This window comes from Stegodyphus dumicola, chromosome X2, assembly GCF_044657685.1.
Source record: "Stegodyphus dumicola isolate Sdum_Otavi_A_Nest chromosome X2, ASM4465768v1".
Taxonomy (NCBI): Eukaryota; Metazoa; Arthropoda; class Arachnida; order Araneae; family Eresidae; genus Stegodyphus; species Stegodyphus dumicola.
Window position 1 is genome coordinate 14,483,553 of NC_140781.1, and position 17,916 is coordinate 14,501,468.

General features: G+C 31.9%; 1 protein-coding gene and 1 pseudogene across 2 annotated transcripts in view; both read right to left on the reverse strand.

Annotated features, from left to right (window-relative positions):
- hook (hook microtubule tethering protein) overlaps nucleotides 1–4,042 on the reverse strand; it is a 227,166-nt gene extending 223,124 nt beyond the window's left edge. The window contains exon 1 of one of the 2 annotated variants that reach the window (XM_085809576.1): nucleotides 3,829–4,042. In XM_085809576.1, the coding sequence (XP_085665702.1) occupies nucleotides 3,829–3,861 (33 nt within the window). In that variant the 5' untranslated portion in view covers nucleotides 3,862–4,042. The remainder of the gene's footprint in view (nucleotides 1–3,828) is intronic. The other variant, XM_085809575.1, reaches the window with a different exon arrangement.
- Nucleotides 4,043–10,789: 6,747 nt separating this feature from the next.
- LOC146992686 (uncharacterized) lies at nucleotides 10,790–15,136 on the reverse strand (annotated as a pseudogene).
- Nucleotides 15,137–17,916: the final 2,780 nt, after the last annotated feature.

The window sequence follows — 17,916 nt, forward strand, 5'->3', positions numbered from 1 at the left end:
GGCACCAATAATAAATTTGGTTTGGCATTCACTGCTAAAATTTTTAAAGAAAAACTTATTATTGATGTAAAAGAAGGAACAAATTATATTTATCTTGGTAATATGTCTTATGATATTGTCTTTAGTTATAGTATCTTATGATGTGGTTATTTATGGTGTCTCATATTGCAGTAACTTAAAGGGCATTTCATATAACTTATTGTTTCTTAAGTTGTATAACCTATTTTCATTCAGCAATTACAAATTTCATCATTTTATATAATGAATAATATGATTAATGGTGAAAATGTTCTTTGAGAATGGTTAATATATAGCACAAAATCAGGGCAAGCATATTGCTACATGTGTAAATAATTTTCAAATAAAAGCATCAATTTTATTACCGTTGGCTTCAATGACTGAAAAATATAAGCATAAATCTAAGTAATCTCACAGGAATTCTTCAGAAGACATTTCGGCAATAAGAATTTCAGTTAGCAGAGGACTTGTAGAAGGTCAAAATGATATGCAAATGCGAAAATTCTCTGAAGGTAAAAGAATATTGGAGAAATATTCTTAAAAGGTTAGTAGTAGCAATAAAATTTTATCAAAAAAATAGATTGGCTTTATATGGCTCAGCTACAAAATTATTGGCAAAAGGCAATAGGAACTTTCTGAACTGCACAGAATTTCTTAGTGAGTTTGATCCCCTTTTAGCAACACATTAGTGGAAGTGGAAATGTAAATTATATTTCTTCAGCGGTTTGCAATGAATTTATTGCTCTTCTTAGAAATGAAGTTAGGTCCTCTAAACTAGAAGACTGTGAAGTATTTTTTCCATAATTATAGATGCGACTCCTGATATTTCCCATATAGATCAATCAACAATAATCGTGCTGATTTAGTGGGGAGCCAGTAGAGAGATTTTTGGGATTTGTTCCTATATTTTCCCATACTAACCGAGAATATTGCATATATTATTTTAGAAAAACTTAACAAATTGGTTGATCTTTACATTATGGTAACTTGGCGATTTTTTGGCGAAAATTTGGCAACCAACTCTCCTACAGCAACCCTCTATTTTTTTTCCCCGCCGCCATTTTGTCTTCACGAAGTAAAGACATGTTTCTTTTCTTTTTATCTACTGAACACTTCTTCCAACAATCTACTAGCCTAATTACACTTATGCTAGAAATTTTATCAAACAAAACTGCTTAATCATGACAAATATTCACTGCAAAATTGGGAAAAAGTGCACAATACCATATTCCTTACGCGTTTTTCAAAATAACACATACACATAAACCATGTACACGCCGACTTATTTTTACTTAAAAAAAATCCCAGAATTGCACAAAAATGGCATTGCGCACACTCTTCACTATATCCATGTACACTGCTTTTTTTCTCATAAATTAGAAAAATTTCACGAACATACATGACAATTTTCTCAATCTTTAAACCCGGTAAAAAGAACATATATGAAATTACCTGATCGCGAAAAAGTATTTACCCTTTACAAATTTGAACATTTCCACATATGAAATAAATAAAATATCCAAAAACTTTTACCTCTAAATCATCTATTACATTATACACGTCACCAACGAATTCATACCGCAAGCATTACGAATACTTAGTATCAAATATTTAAATTATTTCCATGCACGTTTATTTCAACTTAAACGTATACCAAATTCCTACAAACATAAAATTCACAAAATAACTATCATTTAATTAAAATATCACTAAACCATGTACAGGTCGACTTATTTTTACTTAAAAAAACATCCCAGAATTGCACAAAAATGGCATTGCGCACACTCTTCACTATATCCATGTACACTGCTTTTTTCTCATAAATTAGAAAAATTTCACGAAAATACATGACAATTTTCTCAATCTTTAAACCCGGTAAAAAGAACATATATGAAATTACCTGATCGCGAAAAAGTATTTATCCTTTACAAATATGAACATTTCCACATATGAAATAAATAAAATATCCAAAAACTTTTACCTCTAAATCATCTATTACATTATACACGTCACCAACGAATTCATACCGCAAGCATTACGAATACTTAGTATCAAATATTTAAATTATTTCCATGCACGTTTATTTCAACTTAAACGTATACCAAATTCCTACAAACATAAAATTCACAAAATAACTATCATTTCATTAAAATATAATTAAATTCAAAAACACTACTTAAAATATAAATGAGCACATACATTAAATTAATAAAAATTACCTTACAATCCTAATTACTTTAAATCATTGCTAATAACAATTTTCCCAATAATACCAAATTCCTTTCCACCTTACATTTTGAACAATGCATAAAAATAATATCCTCAAATAATTAAAAATACTAACTTACCTAAGCTTCTTCAGAATCTTGATTATGTGGCGGATACACTTTTCTAATTCATTCAATAAAATTATTGAAAGATTTTTTGTGCGAATTTTTCCTCCATACTTCCTCCGCTAAATAAAAAGCAAACTTCTCTCTATCACAATGCCTAAATACCCATTTCGAATTCACTTTATTTAGGACCATGGGATCCAAAAATTAAACAACACTGTTTCACACAACACAGAATAAAGCTAAATACAAAATATCCACATTTTTTCCCGATTTCCCCCCTTTTCCGATTAAAGAACCGTAATTCGTCCATTAATATCACATGACATATCCCATGATCTCTCATTTCCCTCACGCAAAATAATGCGTAATCGGAACTGAGTACTGCTCACATTATTACCAAAGTCCCAGGTAGTAACCATTATCGCCTCCAAAATGTCGCCAAACTACCAGTTACCATATTGTAAAGATCAACCAACAAATTTAACACAGATATCAATTATTGTTGAGGACAAAGTTACAAAAACATTTGCAATATGTGCAATTCTTAAAAACGCGGCAAGCAGTGGGCGATTCTGCATTTTATCCCAATTTCGCACCTAATCTTCATCGTGATTAAGCCCTTTTGTTCCATAAAAGTTCTCGCATAAGCGTAATTCGGCTAGCAGATTGTCAGAAAAAAATTTTGAGTAAAAAAAAAAATATGCCTTTACTTCGTGAAAACAAAATGGCGTCCAAAAAAAAATAGCAGGTTGCTGTAACAGGGTTTGGTCGCCAAATTTTTGCCAAGTTACCATAATTCAAAGATTAAACAAATCTTGTCGCAAAGATAAACTGACACGAAACCCGAAAAATGGCAATAAGAAAATAATATTTGCAAATATCAAAGGACCAACTTGTGTTTATTTTGTAAACATCTCCTACAACAAACGAATGATTTGCTACTCTGTTTAAAAAAAAAAAAAAAAAAAATAGGGGAAATTGCAGAATCGTCCACTGCTTGGAGCATTTTTAAGAATTGCACATACTCGGTATCCATGTACACACTGACCTATTTTTACTTACGAAAACATCCCAAAATTGCACAAATGGCATTGCGCACTCCCTTGACTTTATCCATGTACACATTGACCTATTTTCACTTAAAAAGTCAAAGAAAATTGACAAAAATTCAATTCTTCTTACTCTAGTAAAAAGCGCCAATCAAATAAGTGGGCGATTCTGCACTTTAGCCAAAAAATATCTATTAGACAAAATCAGAAGATATTAATATCAAGAAGTTTTCCTGTCACCGAAGCATTCGCAATTTAGTTTGGGAAATTAACTTTCATCATATTTGTTGTGCATCCCGGTGTATTACGATTGCATACCATTTTTCTTTTTTATCTGCAGCTGCTGTGTTATTTCTAAAAAAATTAGAGATCATAAACATTTAAATATACAACAACACTTAAATATAAATTTCACTAAAACTTACCCACTGTATTAGACTACCAGGAAGACCTTCCATTGAAATTTCAGAAATGATGGATTAACATATATACGAGAAACTAAACATATATATGAGACATATATACGAGAAATGATTTGTTTTAAAATTACTATACATGTCTGCTATATCATCTAACAGTTCACGCTTAATATAAATACGTACGATTAAGGAGGTTAAAGAGACTGAATCAAGGAACTGTTGCCAAAATCCTAAAATATACTACAGTCAAACCTCGGGGCTTAACTTACTTCATTTTAGTTAATTGGATTTCTTTTGACTCTTGCCAAATCCTATTTAATTTCCATGTAGTATATAAATATATAATCATTATTAGGTCACTTTTTAGATGCTGACTGCAGCTATCTGGTCACAATTCAAACTCGCAAGGACAGCACGATTTTTGTTCACAAGACACGGAAAAGGTTTGGTTCTGTCCAAAATTTTCTTCACATCGCACTAAATCCTTTTTTAGAGTTTCATAAAAATTAGTTAGCAACTGTCAACCAAGAGTCGGCATGAGGTGCCGCGATCTTCAGCCAGAAAGCAATTTCATTCCTTCTTTTCGTTTCATTGTTTCCCAAAGAAATATCTTAAAATTTGAGCAACAATTTAACCTAAAGCAGCAGATCGAGGATGAGGACATAGGCGACAATAACGGTAAACATTTTAAATTATTTTATGGATAAAGGAACAAATTCCTTGATCAAATCTGTTTTGTTAATTACTAATAATTGCAAATAATGGTATGGTCAAATTCAGAAATCTGCTGCATAATGGACAGATTCGACTGCTGACCTTTGAGCTAGTTGGACGCTGTAGTGGCTAATCGTACCGACACACACACGGATCGTATTTTATTCTCGAGTGTCAAGATGTAGAAACATCTTTTTAATCGATTTCTGATCTGGATGCGTATTTTTACTTACTGCTCCCTTGGAAACGCAACCTGCGACTAAATTTGGCGATTTACGAGGTCTTGGCGAAATTGTGTGGCTAGAGCACGCGCAGAGATGAAGCAAAAATCCTAAGGTAATTGTGTAGTAGCGTCTAGCCCTAGCATTGAAGTTGCTTCACGCATGCGCAGTAGGCATATTTCAGCATGGTAACCTTCGTCGCTTGGCCGAAAAACATCTATGTATGTTTGGCTTGGCGATGATTTCAGATTTCTGCGATTCGTAAGTGAAGTGTTGCGGAATGTGTGAAATTCGGTCACTTTCTGCCCACTTATGCGAGCAATTATTTGCTATATGCTTAAAATGGCAGGTAAAATCCTAGTATACGGTGCGGCCTTGGCGCGAATTTTAAAATTGTCGCCAACACCAAAATGATGCGTTTACGTTTGTGGCCAAATTTTTGGCAACCTCAAAGTAAAGCGTCACCACAAGTTTGAGTTGGCAAAAAAAGTAAACAAAATGATAATCATAAGATAATAAATCCTAAGCATACGGTGAGACACAAGAAAAAAAGCAAGCATTTATAAATTAAAAATAATTTTTAACAGACTTTATAACAAATAAAAATATAATTTTCAACATGCATCACAGCAAATACAAAACATTCACATATCAAATATAATAAATTAAATACCATGGCTCAGTGTCACATATGTTTTATAGGGTCTATATCATAACTCAAATGCCATAGCCCTCAAACTCGGGTGGCGGATATATTGCTTTTATTGCAAATATAAAGTCATTTATATATATTTAATATATTATTCATTTATTCCAGATATATTATTCATTTTTTCGGATGACGATTTATTATTTTTCAGGCGTCGCCACATATATTCCACCAAATGAGTCAAACTCTTCGCTTACCTTTTTCGTCCCCTTCATCCCACGCTTAACAGCACTCCAAGTTCCTTCCAAATCCTAGTATACGGTGCGGCCATAGTGCGATTTTTAAAATTCAGCAGCTATCCGGCATCTACTGCCCATTGAATTACAGCAAGCTTTACTTCCGGTTCTAACTTCCAAAAAAATTTCGTGTTTAAATATTCGCAATTGATAGCACTGCACATCATAATCGAAAAGTAACGTTATCCAACTGTAGAACAAAATACGTTAGCAACTCGAACTGTAGAATAAAAGACGTTATCAAACTAAAATCATATTCAGCATCTGACCAAAAACCGATTAATTAAAAAATATTAACCAATCAGAAACTCGGCGGAACCACTACTGTTATTTTAAAAAATACAAAAAATAAAAGATAAATAAAATTTTACCTGAACATACGTTATCCTTTCTCATTCAGTTCAGCCGAAGACCGAAGATTAACGGAACTTCAAACAATGGTTTGAAATAATGCTTCTCTTCCATCTGCACCAATCAAAACTTCTCAATTTAAAATATTTAATGAGCATGCGCGAAAATGCCCCCAAATGCACTCTCCTCCAGAGCATTTAAAATCGGCTTGGTTACCACAATTGGCGCGCTTATTAGTCTCTTAAACCCGAATTTTGCCAACTCTCATGTGCACCGTATACTAGGATTAAGCCAAATGGCATATGGGTTGAGCTTTGTGCTCAAATATCTGAGAATTTACTTACTGGGGACTTTAAAAGCAGTATAGGGAAATAGACTTTATCTTTTTTCGCTCGTGTTGATGTTTTTGAGTTGCTTAAATTAATGTTTTAGTTTTTTGTAACATGCAATAATCAGTTAACCGTATTTTACATTTATTTCCAAATGTATTATTGTTTGATATTTCATCTTATATTTACCGTTATCATATTTTTTTATTTTTTTTTAATTCATGCTTTCCTTAAAGGCATGTCTCATTCTAAGCAAATAACTCTTCAGCCTTTTGACATAATCAATTAATTTAACCTCATTTTACAATTTTTTTTTATTTCATATTTACAGGTATCATAAAAGACCTTGGCAAATAATTCTTGAGAGCTTAATATATTTAATTTATCCTCATTTATCATAAAAGTTTATCTTTTAACAGGCATTCAGCAAAATAACATACTGTGGTCCTTTCTTTTCGTATTGGTTACATTATCTTACCTTAGTAGTAATCCAAAAAGTATAGGTACTACTTTCAAGTAAAGAAGTTGTTTACAAAATACAGCAATGAGTTAAAATAAATTTCTGGCGATTCAACATACCTCATTCAGTAGTATTTTTCACTAGTGTGAAGTTTGGTAAAATCCTCGTGTACGGTGCATCCTTGATGCGATTTTGAAAATTATCGCCAACACCAAAATGACCCGTTTAAATACTCATCGTATATGTCCTGTTTACTGCTAATCATAAAGTCGGCAAATCCCTTGTGCACCGGATACTAGGATTAAACCGTGAAGTTTCTTTAAAAATTCTTTGTTATTTTTAATGGCATAAAAAAATTCACTGCAGTTTTTGTTCACTATTAATTTTGCAACTTACTAAAGCTTTTACCTTTGGTTCAGCCATTTTACCTCTTTCTGCATACTATAGCATGTTCATTATTTAGAATACTCTTTGGACTGGTGCAGATGTGTTTGGCATGCTTATTTGAATGGGACTGAACAATGAAGTGCATTTTTCAATGAAATGACTGAAAACGTGTATCCATAAACATGCATTTTATAATTGGCTGACCCAAAAGCTTTTGAAATCATTAATTCTTCAAAAAATACATCCGTGTTCATTGTATAATCTGCAACATTTTCATAAATATTTTTTTTTAAATCTGCAGCTTCAGTTTGAGCCCATGTTAATATACTGTTGTTTATACAAATAACAGAGTCGGCTCCGCCAAAACTGTTGTCTCATAGCTCCGTGTAAGCAAAACATCTATCATAAAATGTAATATCATAAATAGGTACATTTTATTAATCATAAAATGTTTTTAATTAATTTATTTATTTTTTTGCATCATTAAATGTTTTGTAGGATTAATAATTTCATTATTTTCTAGTATTCTAAAATGTTTTCTGCTTCTTGAAGCATAAATTTACTATCAGGCAAACCACAAATACATTTCACTACAATCATTATCATCTCTGCAAGGTGTTCTTGTGAAATAAAATAAGAGTTCAGTTCTTTGGAGATTTCAAGTATTTTGCAATAGCTGGTAGTAGTAAAAAAAATGGTTGTTGTTATGTTGAAGAACATTTTTCATACTGTACATCTACAAATTCAGATAAGGGACAAAGAATATGCCCCCGGGTATGAGATACCCGGCACATGTGCTCCTGGGTTAAAAATATGTCAAAATAGTTTTCGGTATTTTCTGTATATATTTGTTTTCCAGGATTTTTTCCTCATTACACAATATAGCTTTTTTGTCAATAAATGATATCAGTTTTATTAATATTTTTTGTAGTCAATGAGATTTTGATTATGCTGATCAGTTTTGCCAATGCACATGCATGAAGCAAATGCAATGCTAGGGCAAAACACTACTCATAATTCAGTTATCAACCCCTTAATCATCAGTGACCCTCTTCATAATTTCATCAACCTCTGAGGAGTCAATACCAACCCCACTGGAAACCAGTGGACTAGAGAGACTAGCTTAGTGCCATTTTTATCCTTTTCTGATTCATAATTTATCTTCAGCTCAAATCAGTGCCCTTTATCCTTTCTTACTCATCTTCAGCTCAATGTCTTCTCTCACCAATTTCCTCCTTCGCAAACTACTTTCTGATACCATGAACATCAGCTTTTGTCAATTAAAGCAGTTTAGAAAAGGTTCCCCTTACTACTTTGACCTAGTTTAGCTTTGATTTGCAATGTTATTCATTAAGTATTTTAGTACTGTTCTAAGGACCAGATCCAGAAATGTATGTATGTATGTGCATATATACACACACAATATAGCTTTTATATATATGTATGTTGTGCAGTATAGCACAAAATACATATATATTTCTGGATCCAGTCCAGAAAATTACCAGTATTTCTTTTAGACAATTTACTTTCAGCAGAATATTGAATGTTACATTCCAATATCTGAATCTAGTTTCGACTTCGTTACAATTCTGGCCACCCTTTATGTTTTATTGTGCCTTTTATTTTTTTTTTTTTTTTTCAGTACTAAATCCTTCGTAATCCGTAATCCTTCGGCGATTCCAGATTATAGATCATCAATTTAAATCTGGTAAGATTGCATGCAGAAATTATACAATGAAAAATATGAAACTGTAATTTATGAAATAGAGAGCAATTATTATCTAAAGGGTATCAAAATTTACAAAAAAAAAAGCGTAATATTTGTTTACTTTAGTAAACATTTCTATCAATGTAAGTTGTTTAAGTTGCTTCGTTTTTTGTGCTAATACTTTCTCTTTAATTCCATAAACAGACATAATTTCTTGTTCAGTTACAAAGTTCCACTGTTCAAGTCCTGTAATTGCTGTGTCGAGAATACCGACTAACTTGTTAATCAAAATTTTTTCGTTTTCAATAATGTTCCCTGGTCCTTTCTTTACTATCGGAAGCGTGCATGTGTAAGTTTGTGGCTTTGAGGTCCGGATTATAGATCATTCCAGATAATGGACGTACGAATTACGGACTTTGTATTGTATATGTATATAATAATAATTTAACGCATATAATAAATTAATGTAATAATGTATATGTATACTACTTGTATTATTATAATGTATATAATAATTTAATTAAATGTATCTGTCTTATTTATTTCACACTGTTCCGGTGCACCGGAACAGAACAACTCAACCTGACTCATTTGGAACTATGCCAAAGAACATTGAATTCAGTTGAACTGTCGGTCTCAGACGAACACATTTGCAAGGCAGCTGGAATGCTGTCTATTTTTCATTATTTTTGTTCTGTTCTCGTATTTATAACTTTTATATGTCATTTTCTTGTTTATACTTCTATTGTGCAATTATTCAATATAAGTTTTGTTTATTCAATATAAGTTTGTGCTTAAAACGAGCACGTATATCGAATTCATTCACGTTACATCGCAACACACACTTATAGTCTAATATTATGATTTCCTGTTTCTGTCTTGAAATCCGCAGAACCTTTGGTCCCAAGCATTGCGAATTCCTGAACTTCTACTGCAGACAGGGTTCATACACATTTCTGCACATGGAACTTGAGTACTCTTAAGGACCATTAATGAAAAAAATTAAGGACCCTCAACAAATGGGAACTGAATAAATTCAATTAAAGATATTAGCTATGCCTGAACTTCACTTTTGTGATACTATGGTAACAATAAAAGAGATCCACAAGTACAATGCATTATTGTTAAAATTAATTTAATAAACATGATTATAAAAAAAATTGTGAATAAAATCAACCTTATAAAATTTATCAGGTAGCATTAAATATTTTAAACTTATAATAGTTGGACATATTTGAAAGAAGATTAGTGACATTTTATTTAAGTTTTACTAATTTAGCTTTATGTTGATATTTTTATGTTTCATTTTGTCACGTACTTGCTCAGTTCAGAGGTTTAGTAAATAGCAGGTAGATTTTATGTCAAATGGCATAGGTTAAAATGAGAAGCAAAGTCATAATCAGCATGATTCGTTACAGAAGATTGGCTGTTGCCACCGCTACTGCTTACCTAGAGAGAGGCCTGCTGACAGAACAAACCTGAAAGCCTGATATAGGCACCCTTGGCAAGTTTTGAAAGTTAGTTGTGCTCTGGCCTGTCTGATGCAGTTTGTGTCATAACTTCAAGTTCCTGGGGTTGTAACACAGTTAATATAGTTTAAGATTCCAATAAGCCACTAAAGCACCAGAGGTGATAAGCTGTTTTGTATTAATTTAAGTCTCACTAGATTCAAAGAATTAAGTTTCATGTTAATTTTTACATTTTTGAGCTGTATCTTGTGACCACGGTAAAGATTAATGAAAGGCAATAACTTACTTTAATATGCACAGATAACTTTTAAAGGTGACTAGTTAGTTACAAATAGTTAGATAAGGGTACTTAGTCATTTTAGATTTACATGGCTACTATTAAATTTATTTTTTAAAAATATTTATTAAAATCACAATCGATTAACATGTCACAGTTTAAAATACATGTTATTTATGATATTGATTCTTAAACAACTTTAAGATATACACATTAAAAGCTACAAAACATTTACATTTCGTAGCAACAGTACTCAGCAAAATATTTGTTCATCTTTATAATTTGAAGCCTTTCCAGACATTCTGGCTATTATATCAATTTCCTTTTTCTTTAAATGTCTTTTCTAACTATAAGAAATTTGCTTCAATATGCGAACCAATATTCCAACTAGTTTCTGCGTGTTCTATCTCCTAACTTGGCAATCTCTCGATAAAGTACTTATGAGGTTTTACTTGGTCTGGTAAACATTAAATTGTCCAAAACCCCTGATAGACATGAAGCAAATTATTGCTATGTCTAAAGGTAACTGCAAAGTCAGATAAAGATCTAAAAAAAAGCTAACTCTTTTTTGAAAAGACCTTAGAACATAAAGGCATGTTCTTATGCAGGTTTGCTTTAAGTCCAATCGGTGCCATCATGCAAATGTCTAGCGAGCGCCTTTATGCAGTGACGATGTTAAAGGGAAATTGTTTATGGTTAACACTTAAAATGAAGCATTATTAACATAATAATATAAAAGACACACACACGAAAAAAATTATCTTTTGTCTAAATATGCAAACATTTTGTGCTTTGTTAAAACTCGCACTAAAACATATTTATTGACGAATTATACATATATTTAAGTTATAAAAAGCCGCTCAACCAGTATAGTAGCTAGCGTTGCTGACTGCTGTTCAGAAGGGCCTGGGGATTGTTTATTAGATTATTAAACTAAATCAACTTAATGTAATAAATACATCAAGATATAATACAGTCATGTAAAGAAAATATGTCTTGACGTTGAATAGTACCATTCCCTGTTCCTCTGTCTTCAACTTAGTTATGTCAGGAATGTAGATATGATTTTATTCTTTGCAATATATTATCTTCAGAAATCATCTAAAATTTCACTGCAGTAAGCTTCTCGGCAAATCCAATGTTTATTTTTAAATTTCTTTTTAACATTTATGACCTTTATCAACAAAAATAATTATTATAATAAAATTGAAAATTATTATATTGTATTTAAAGAATTGATTAACACTGATTGCTGTGGGGATGGGGGTAACCAGTGGCTGGCACTCAACTTGGCTACAGCGCCTTGAGGCCACCAGTGATGCAACCAATAGTAAAAATACATAATTAGAGTAAATATTGATACTGATAAATTTTTAATAATACCATAGTTACTATAATAATTTCAAGAATAATAAATTGCAATAATGGTCTACAGCACCTTGGGGGATCACCGTTAATACTCACCATAAAAAGTGCATTAAACATAATTAATAAAACTCACCTTATCTTCTGTAAGTAATATTTCAACACAATATACATTGCATAATAGTTGGACATATTTGAATTAATAAAAAAAATCATCTTGGTGCCATGGTCAAATGACGTACGATGCACACAGCAGTCAAAGTATTAAAATTAATAACATACAGTAATGAGATGCCTTGATATAGACTTTTATTTCTTTTGTAACATTTATTATGAGCTATTACAAAAATTAGAATTACAAATTATTGCAAGGAATATTTGGCCATAAATTTATAGTGGAAGCTAATGGGTATTCAGACAAAGATTACCTGTAAGCATAAATAATTTATTATTAGCCTAGTATAAAGAAGCTTACTCTTCTGGATTGTATTGCTGTGATACTGGCCTTGTATTTGCATTATGATTTGATTCTCCAACATTTAGTAGGTGTAAGGCAGTGATTTGGAGTTCTTCCTTTGTGGGTTTACACAATTTTTTGTGTGTTTTTTTTTTTTTTTCTTTCTCCCTTTTTTCCAAAAATAAATGCCTCTGAGGCACATCAATTTTTTTCTTCTTTGTCGTACTTTGGGGTGTAATATTTTTGTTAGAAGGGCCAGCAGTTTGAATTTCAGAAAAGCTGACATTATGGGCATGCACTGCATCCAGTGTTGGTTGTACTGCATCTAACAGTCTATTTACTGCATTATACTCAGCATCATTTTTAATTGAGCGCACAATGAATAAAAACTTTTCACTCATATTGTGAACTTTTTCCATCAAACTTAGAGTTTTAGAAGTGCTAGGTAAATTTTTTTCTAATTCTGATAAATTATATCCTGCTCGGTAACTTTGTCATCATCATGATCGATACATAAATCACCTACTGAATCATTATGGTCATCACAATTTTTATTTTTTCTGTACTGACATACAGAATGGATATGCTTGCACATATTCCATTTTATACTTGCATCTACACATGTACAAGTATATTTGTGAATACATGCACTGCATTCAGTACAAGTAAGTTGGCAAGTACAATCATTGACTTTTTGCTCGACCAGATAGATTTCAGAACAATAACTTGATAAAACTTCCCAACCTCTTTCATTCTGAATGACTGAATACGATTCAGTTAGGATTACCTTGTGGCGTTTGCGCAGAATTTGTAACTTGCTGCACAGTTTACCCTTGTTCAGAATAATTAGTCTGTCGACCAATTTATCTTTTATAAAATTCATTAATATTGTAATAGACTTGTCGAGTCGTTTAACTATTTTTCCATTAAGATAGAGATACTTTATGGTCTTATGCATCCTTTCTAGATGCATGTTTGTATTAATCCCACACTGTAATCTATGGCAATATGCCCATGCAGTGGCATTTTTTGCATAGTGGCTAATGAAATATTGCCCAAAGGCATTTGTATCCAAGTCACTTAGCAGTGTTTCGGTTGCTGTTTTTAACATGTTTTCAAATGCTGTGATGTCCCTCTCTTCTAATAAAGTTCACAATATTTTGTACACTTCTAGTTGTTTTTCTTTGCTACTTACTTTTTTTAACTGCGTTCGCCATGCTCCATCTACATGCCAGCTACAGAAAAGCCGTTTTTTGGGGGCTGGCATAATTTGGCACCACCCGTTAAAAAAATTATTAGCCATGTCTGACATAAATATGTCAGGCTGAATGTTTCCACATGTTTTCTTAATGTGTGAAAAAAACAGTGCCATTACCGTTTGATTGTTTCTGCTACATATGCAGAAAGCACATGGAAACCCCTGACGAAGATTATCGAGGACCAACAGTGTGATAAGTTCGAACCCATAGTTATTTAAACCATGAGTCTCATCAACACAGACACAGTCCTTACCAAATTTTTCTAACATGTAACACTGAGCTTCATTCATAATTATAAGAATAAAATCTTCAAGGTTAAGCTCAGGGTACATGTCACTTAGCTGTCCTTGTGGTTTATAAAAGAGCACACAAGAATTTTCTGTGCCCTCCATTTCACGAACCCATGAGTCCACACTTACTACGTCATCTGCGTGTCTTACAGATGACAGATTGAACAGAAATTCAATATTGTGTAAATCATGGCGAGTAACTAGATGCATACGTATCTGATCTCCTGCAATAGAATCGCGAATCTCGCCTAAAATCCTTTCGAAAGGAATACCAGCAGCAATCTTGGAGGCTGAATGCATTCTATCTTCCTTTGAAAGAAACATATGCCCAATTTCATTTTTATGGCCAACATGAGTCTTTAAGTATTGAACACAGCATTTTCCATCAGTTTCAATAACTGTAATACTTGCTGGACAAAATCCATTTATTTTTTTTTTACCCTTGTAGTTTTAAATGTCTAATACTACTACCTTCTGGTGTATAAACACCAGAACGATGACACACAAAAAAGTAGTGGGCATCTGAATTCCTTTTTTGGGCACCACGTTCAACTATAAAACTGCACTTTGTCTCTGTTTCAATGCCTTTTTTCCATACATTAAATTCTTGAAAAGAAGGGAACTGCAAATCTTCAGTTACATGCAGGAGCTAATTCCTCTAATTTCGATGGATGGCACTTAGTAATATGCGCCCGTAGATTTCGTCGGAATGCATATGTCTCTGAACACTCTAAACATACAAAATTACCTTCCATAACGACCGCGATAGTAACACATTAACTAACTTCTATGCTTCAAATTTCTTATTCAGGCCTAACTTCTGCAACGTGGCAATATTTAGTGGAATAACATGTCTTTAGTTGCCAACCTGATGATACATCGCCAATTCTGTATAACGGACACCAGCCAATAACGCCAACGAAACTGTCATTGCGCATGCGTGAAGCAACTTCAATGCTAGGGCTAGACGCTACTGTAATTGTGCATGTGTCAAACATAATTACTAAAGCAGCAAACTTCACATGTGATTAGTGGGGGTATTATTAAATATAGTAAAATGGCGGTTCATTTTTCAACAGAGTGTATTTATGGTGCTTTTTTTAATGGCTTGACTACATGTCGAGCTATTGGCAGTTACTAGCACTGCATATGGTTAGCGTGGTCGCATTACAGTAAAGATAAATAGTAGGTATACACGGGGATTTAAAAAAAAAAAAAAAAAAAAAAAAAAACCCTCCTTCAGCTGAACAGGTGTTATTACATCTTTCCTGTACATTTTTGGGATTTAGTAAACCATGATATTTAATAATGATTATATTAAGTTGAAAGTGAACAATAAAATAATAATAATTCTTTCTAATTTAATAATGACTATTCTTAGTTTAGCCTATGTAGGCTAAACTAAGAATAAAGAAGCTTAAAGTATAAAGTATACGTTAATAACTCTTTAGGTATAACATGTATATGTTTACCTATTAAATAATTCTGTTAAGATATGTATTGTTTCTTATAAAATATCAAGTGGATGTATAGAAGTTAATAATTTATTCATTTTAACAGTTTTTATTTAACACGTTTCATCTTCCTTTGCTTACTTTGTCTAGTTTGTAACATATACAAACACTTACCAAGTATGATATATTTTTAGGTTTATTTTAGATTTTAACATATACTTGAGTACTAATTCAGAAGTCAAACAACAAAAATCGACGTTATATTTTCAAAATTTTCACAGGACTAGTTTCGATGGTTTTACCGAACCACCATCCTCAGCTGCAAACCCACAAATGTACGAGATAGGATATAATGATTAGATAAGATAAGAAAGCCTGGACAAGAATAAGCAAGTGGCGCCTTTTTGCTTCAGTAATTATGTATTAAGCATTGCTGCTTCAGTAACTATGTTTGACAATGCACAATTACCTTAGGATGGCGCCACTTACTTATTCTTGCCCAGGCTTTCTTATCTTATCTAATCATTATATCCTATCTCGTTCATTTGTGGTTTTGCAGCTGAGGATGGTGGTTCGGTAAAACCATCGAAACTAGTCGTGTCAAAATTTTGAAAATATAACGCTGATTTTTGTTGTTTGGCTTCTGAATTAGTATTTGTTCGGCTTGTTATTGTGTCTTAATATACTTGAGTAATTGATTATTACTATCTCTTTAATAATAGATTTAAATAAATTATAAATATATCTTTTCTTACTTAGACATTAAGTAATTATCATTTCTGTAACTTTTCATCATTAAGAGACTGTTAGTTTTCAAACTTTAAAAAATTCTATAATTTAATAACTTGCCCTAATAAGACATAAAAAGTATATTTTATAACTCATAATGATAGCGTTCCATTTAAAAACTGTTATTAGAAATGTAGGTACTTTTTTCCTGTTATATTTGCACTGCAAAAAACAGTGTTAAAATACGTCATAACTTGCTGAAGATAGCAACAATGTGATCAGCTAAGTCATCTTGGTTTTAAGAGTGAACTGAGCCAAATATTCATGTGTTATTATTTGTTTATTACACTTTATTATTCTCATTAAATAAATATAATTTACATGCCATACAGCTTGGGTTGTACATTTTTCCAATAATAACCGTAGACTTTGTACATTGGACTGCAATATATAAAGCATTTGTAATGAAATCTAGAAATTGTTCCTTTTGATGTCATTTCAAAACAGAATATGCATTTTATTTCCTAGTCCTCTATGAAAGCATGCAGAGCCTATTTATTGGCCCCTGTTTGACATTCTCATTCTGAGCATATGCCGCAGAAATTAAAAAAATTATGCACGATGTTCCATCGATTTAATTTAATGTCTGCTGGACTTGTTTTTAGGCTGTGCTAAGCAGAATTTCCGAAACAACAAAATGTTGTTCAGACCATGAACATTCTTGAAAAAGAAACTGTCACTGCAATTTCTTATATCCTGTATAGCATGGCTTTATACTGGCTGCTGTTAGAGATATAGTACAAAGTCAAAGATCTAGAATATTCGTGACATTGGCAATTTCAGATTTGGGATTTTGCTGCATATTAGATCTTAAGTTTAAATCCAGTAAGATATTAATTTTAAAATTAAAAATATGAAATGGTGATTTATGAAATAACAAAGTATGTATGACCTAAAGGGAATCAAAATGTACAAGAAAGAAAAGTTCAATATTTATTTGTTTGCTTTATTAAGCATTTATTTCAATGTAACTTGTTTAATTTTTTGTGCTAACACTTTCTCTTGAATTCTATAGATAAAAATTCTTGTTCAACGGCAAAGTTGCCTGGGATTTACAAAAAAAAAAAAAAAAAAAGAGTAGGAAGCAGTGAAATTACTACAGAAAAAAGAGATTCTTCATAGCTGAAAATTTTGTAAAAATAATCCTGAAATGATGTGTTTTACCAATTACGATACACCAAAATAACGTTTCAATCTTTCTATCATTGTTCAGATATAATTTCATTTTTTCTTTCAAATTATTGAGGTCACATAAGAGATTTTTGAAGAATGAACAAAAAAAAAAAAAAATTGAGTACCACATATATTTTTGTTTTGATGCACTGTATTCATATGATAAATCTGTATCTATTTTGAAAAGTTTAGAATGAGAATTAAAGGGGTGCAGGTTGGTGGCATTTAAATTTCTTTTCACTTTGTGGCATTTGTGTATATAGCAAACCTTAAATTGCGCCGGACTCAGTTTTCGAGATAAATTATAATTTCTGCTGGAGCCCTAAATAAAAGGGCTCAGGCACTTTTTTTATGCAAGGGAACCACAATTTTAACACAAATTTTGTTTTAATAGTAAACATGTCTTAAAAATCCGATTCTAACTTCTGAATGCAAGCTTGTCTTTC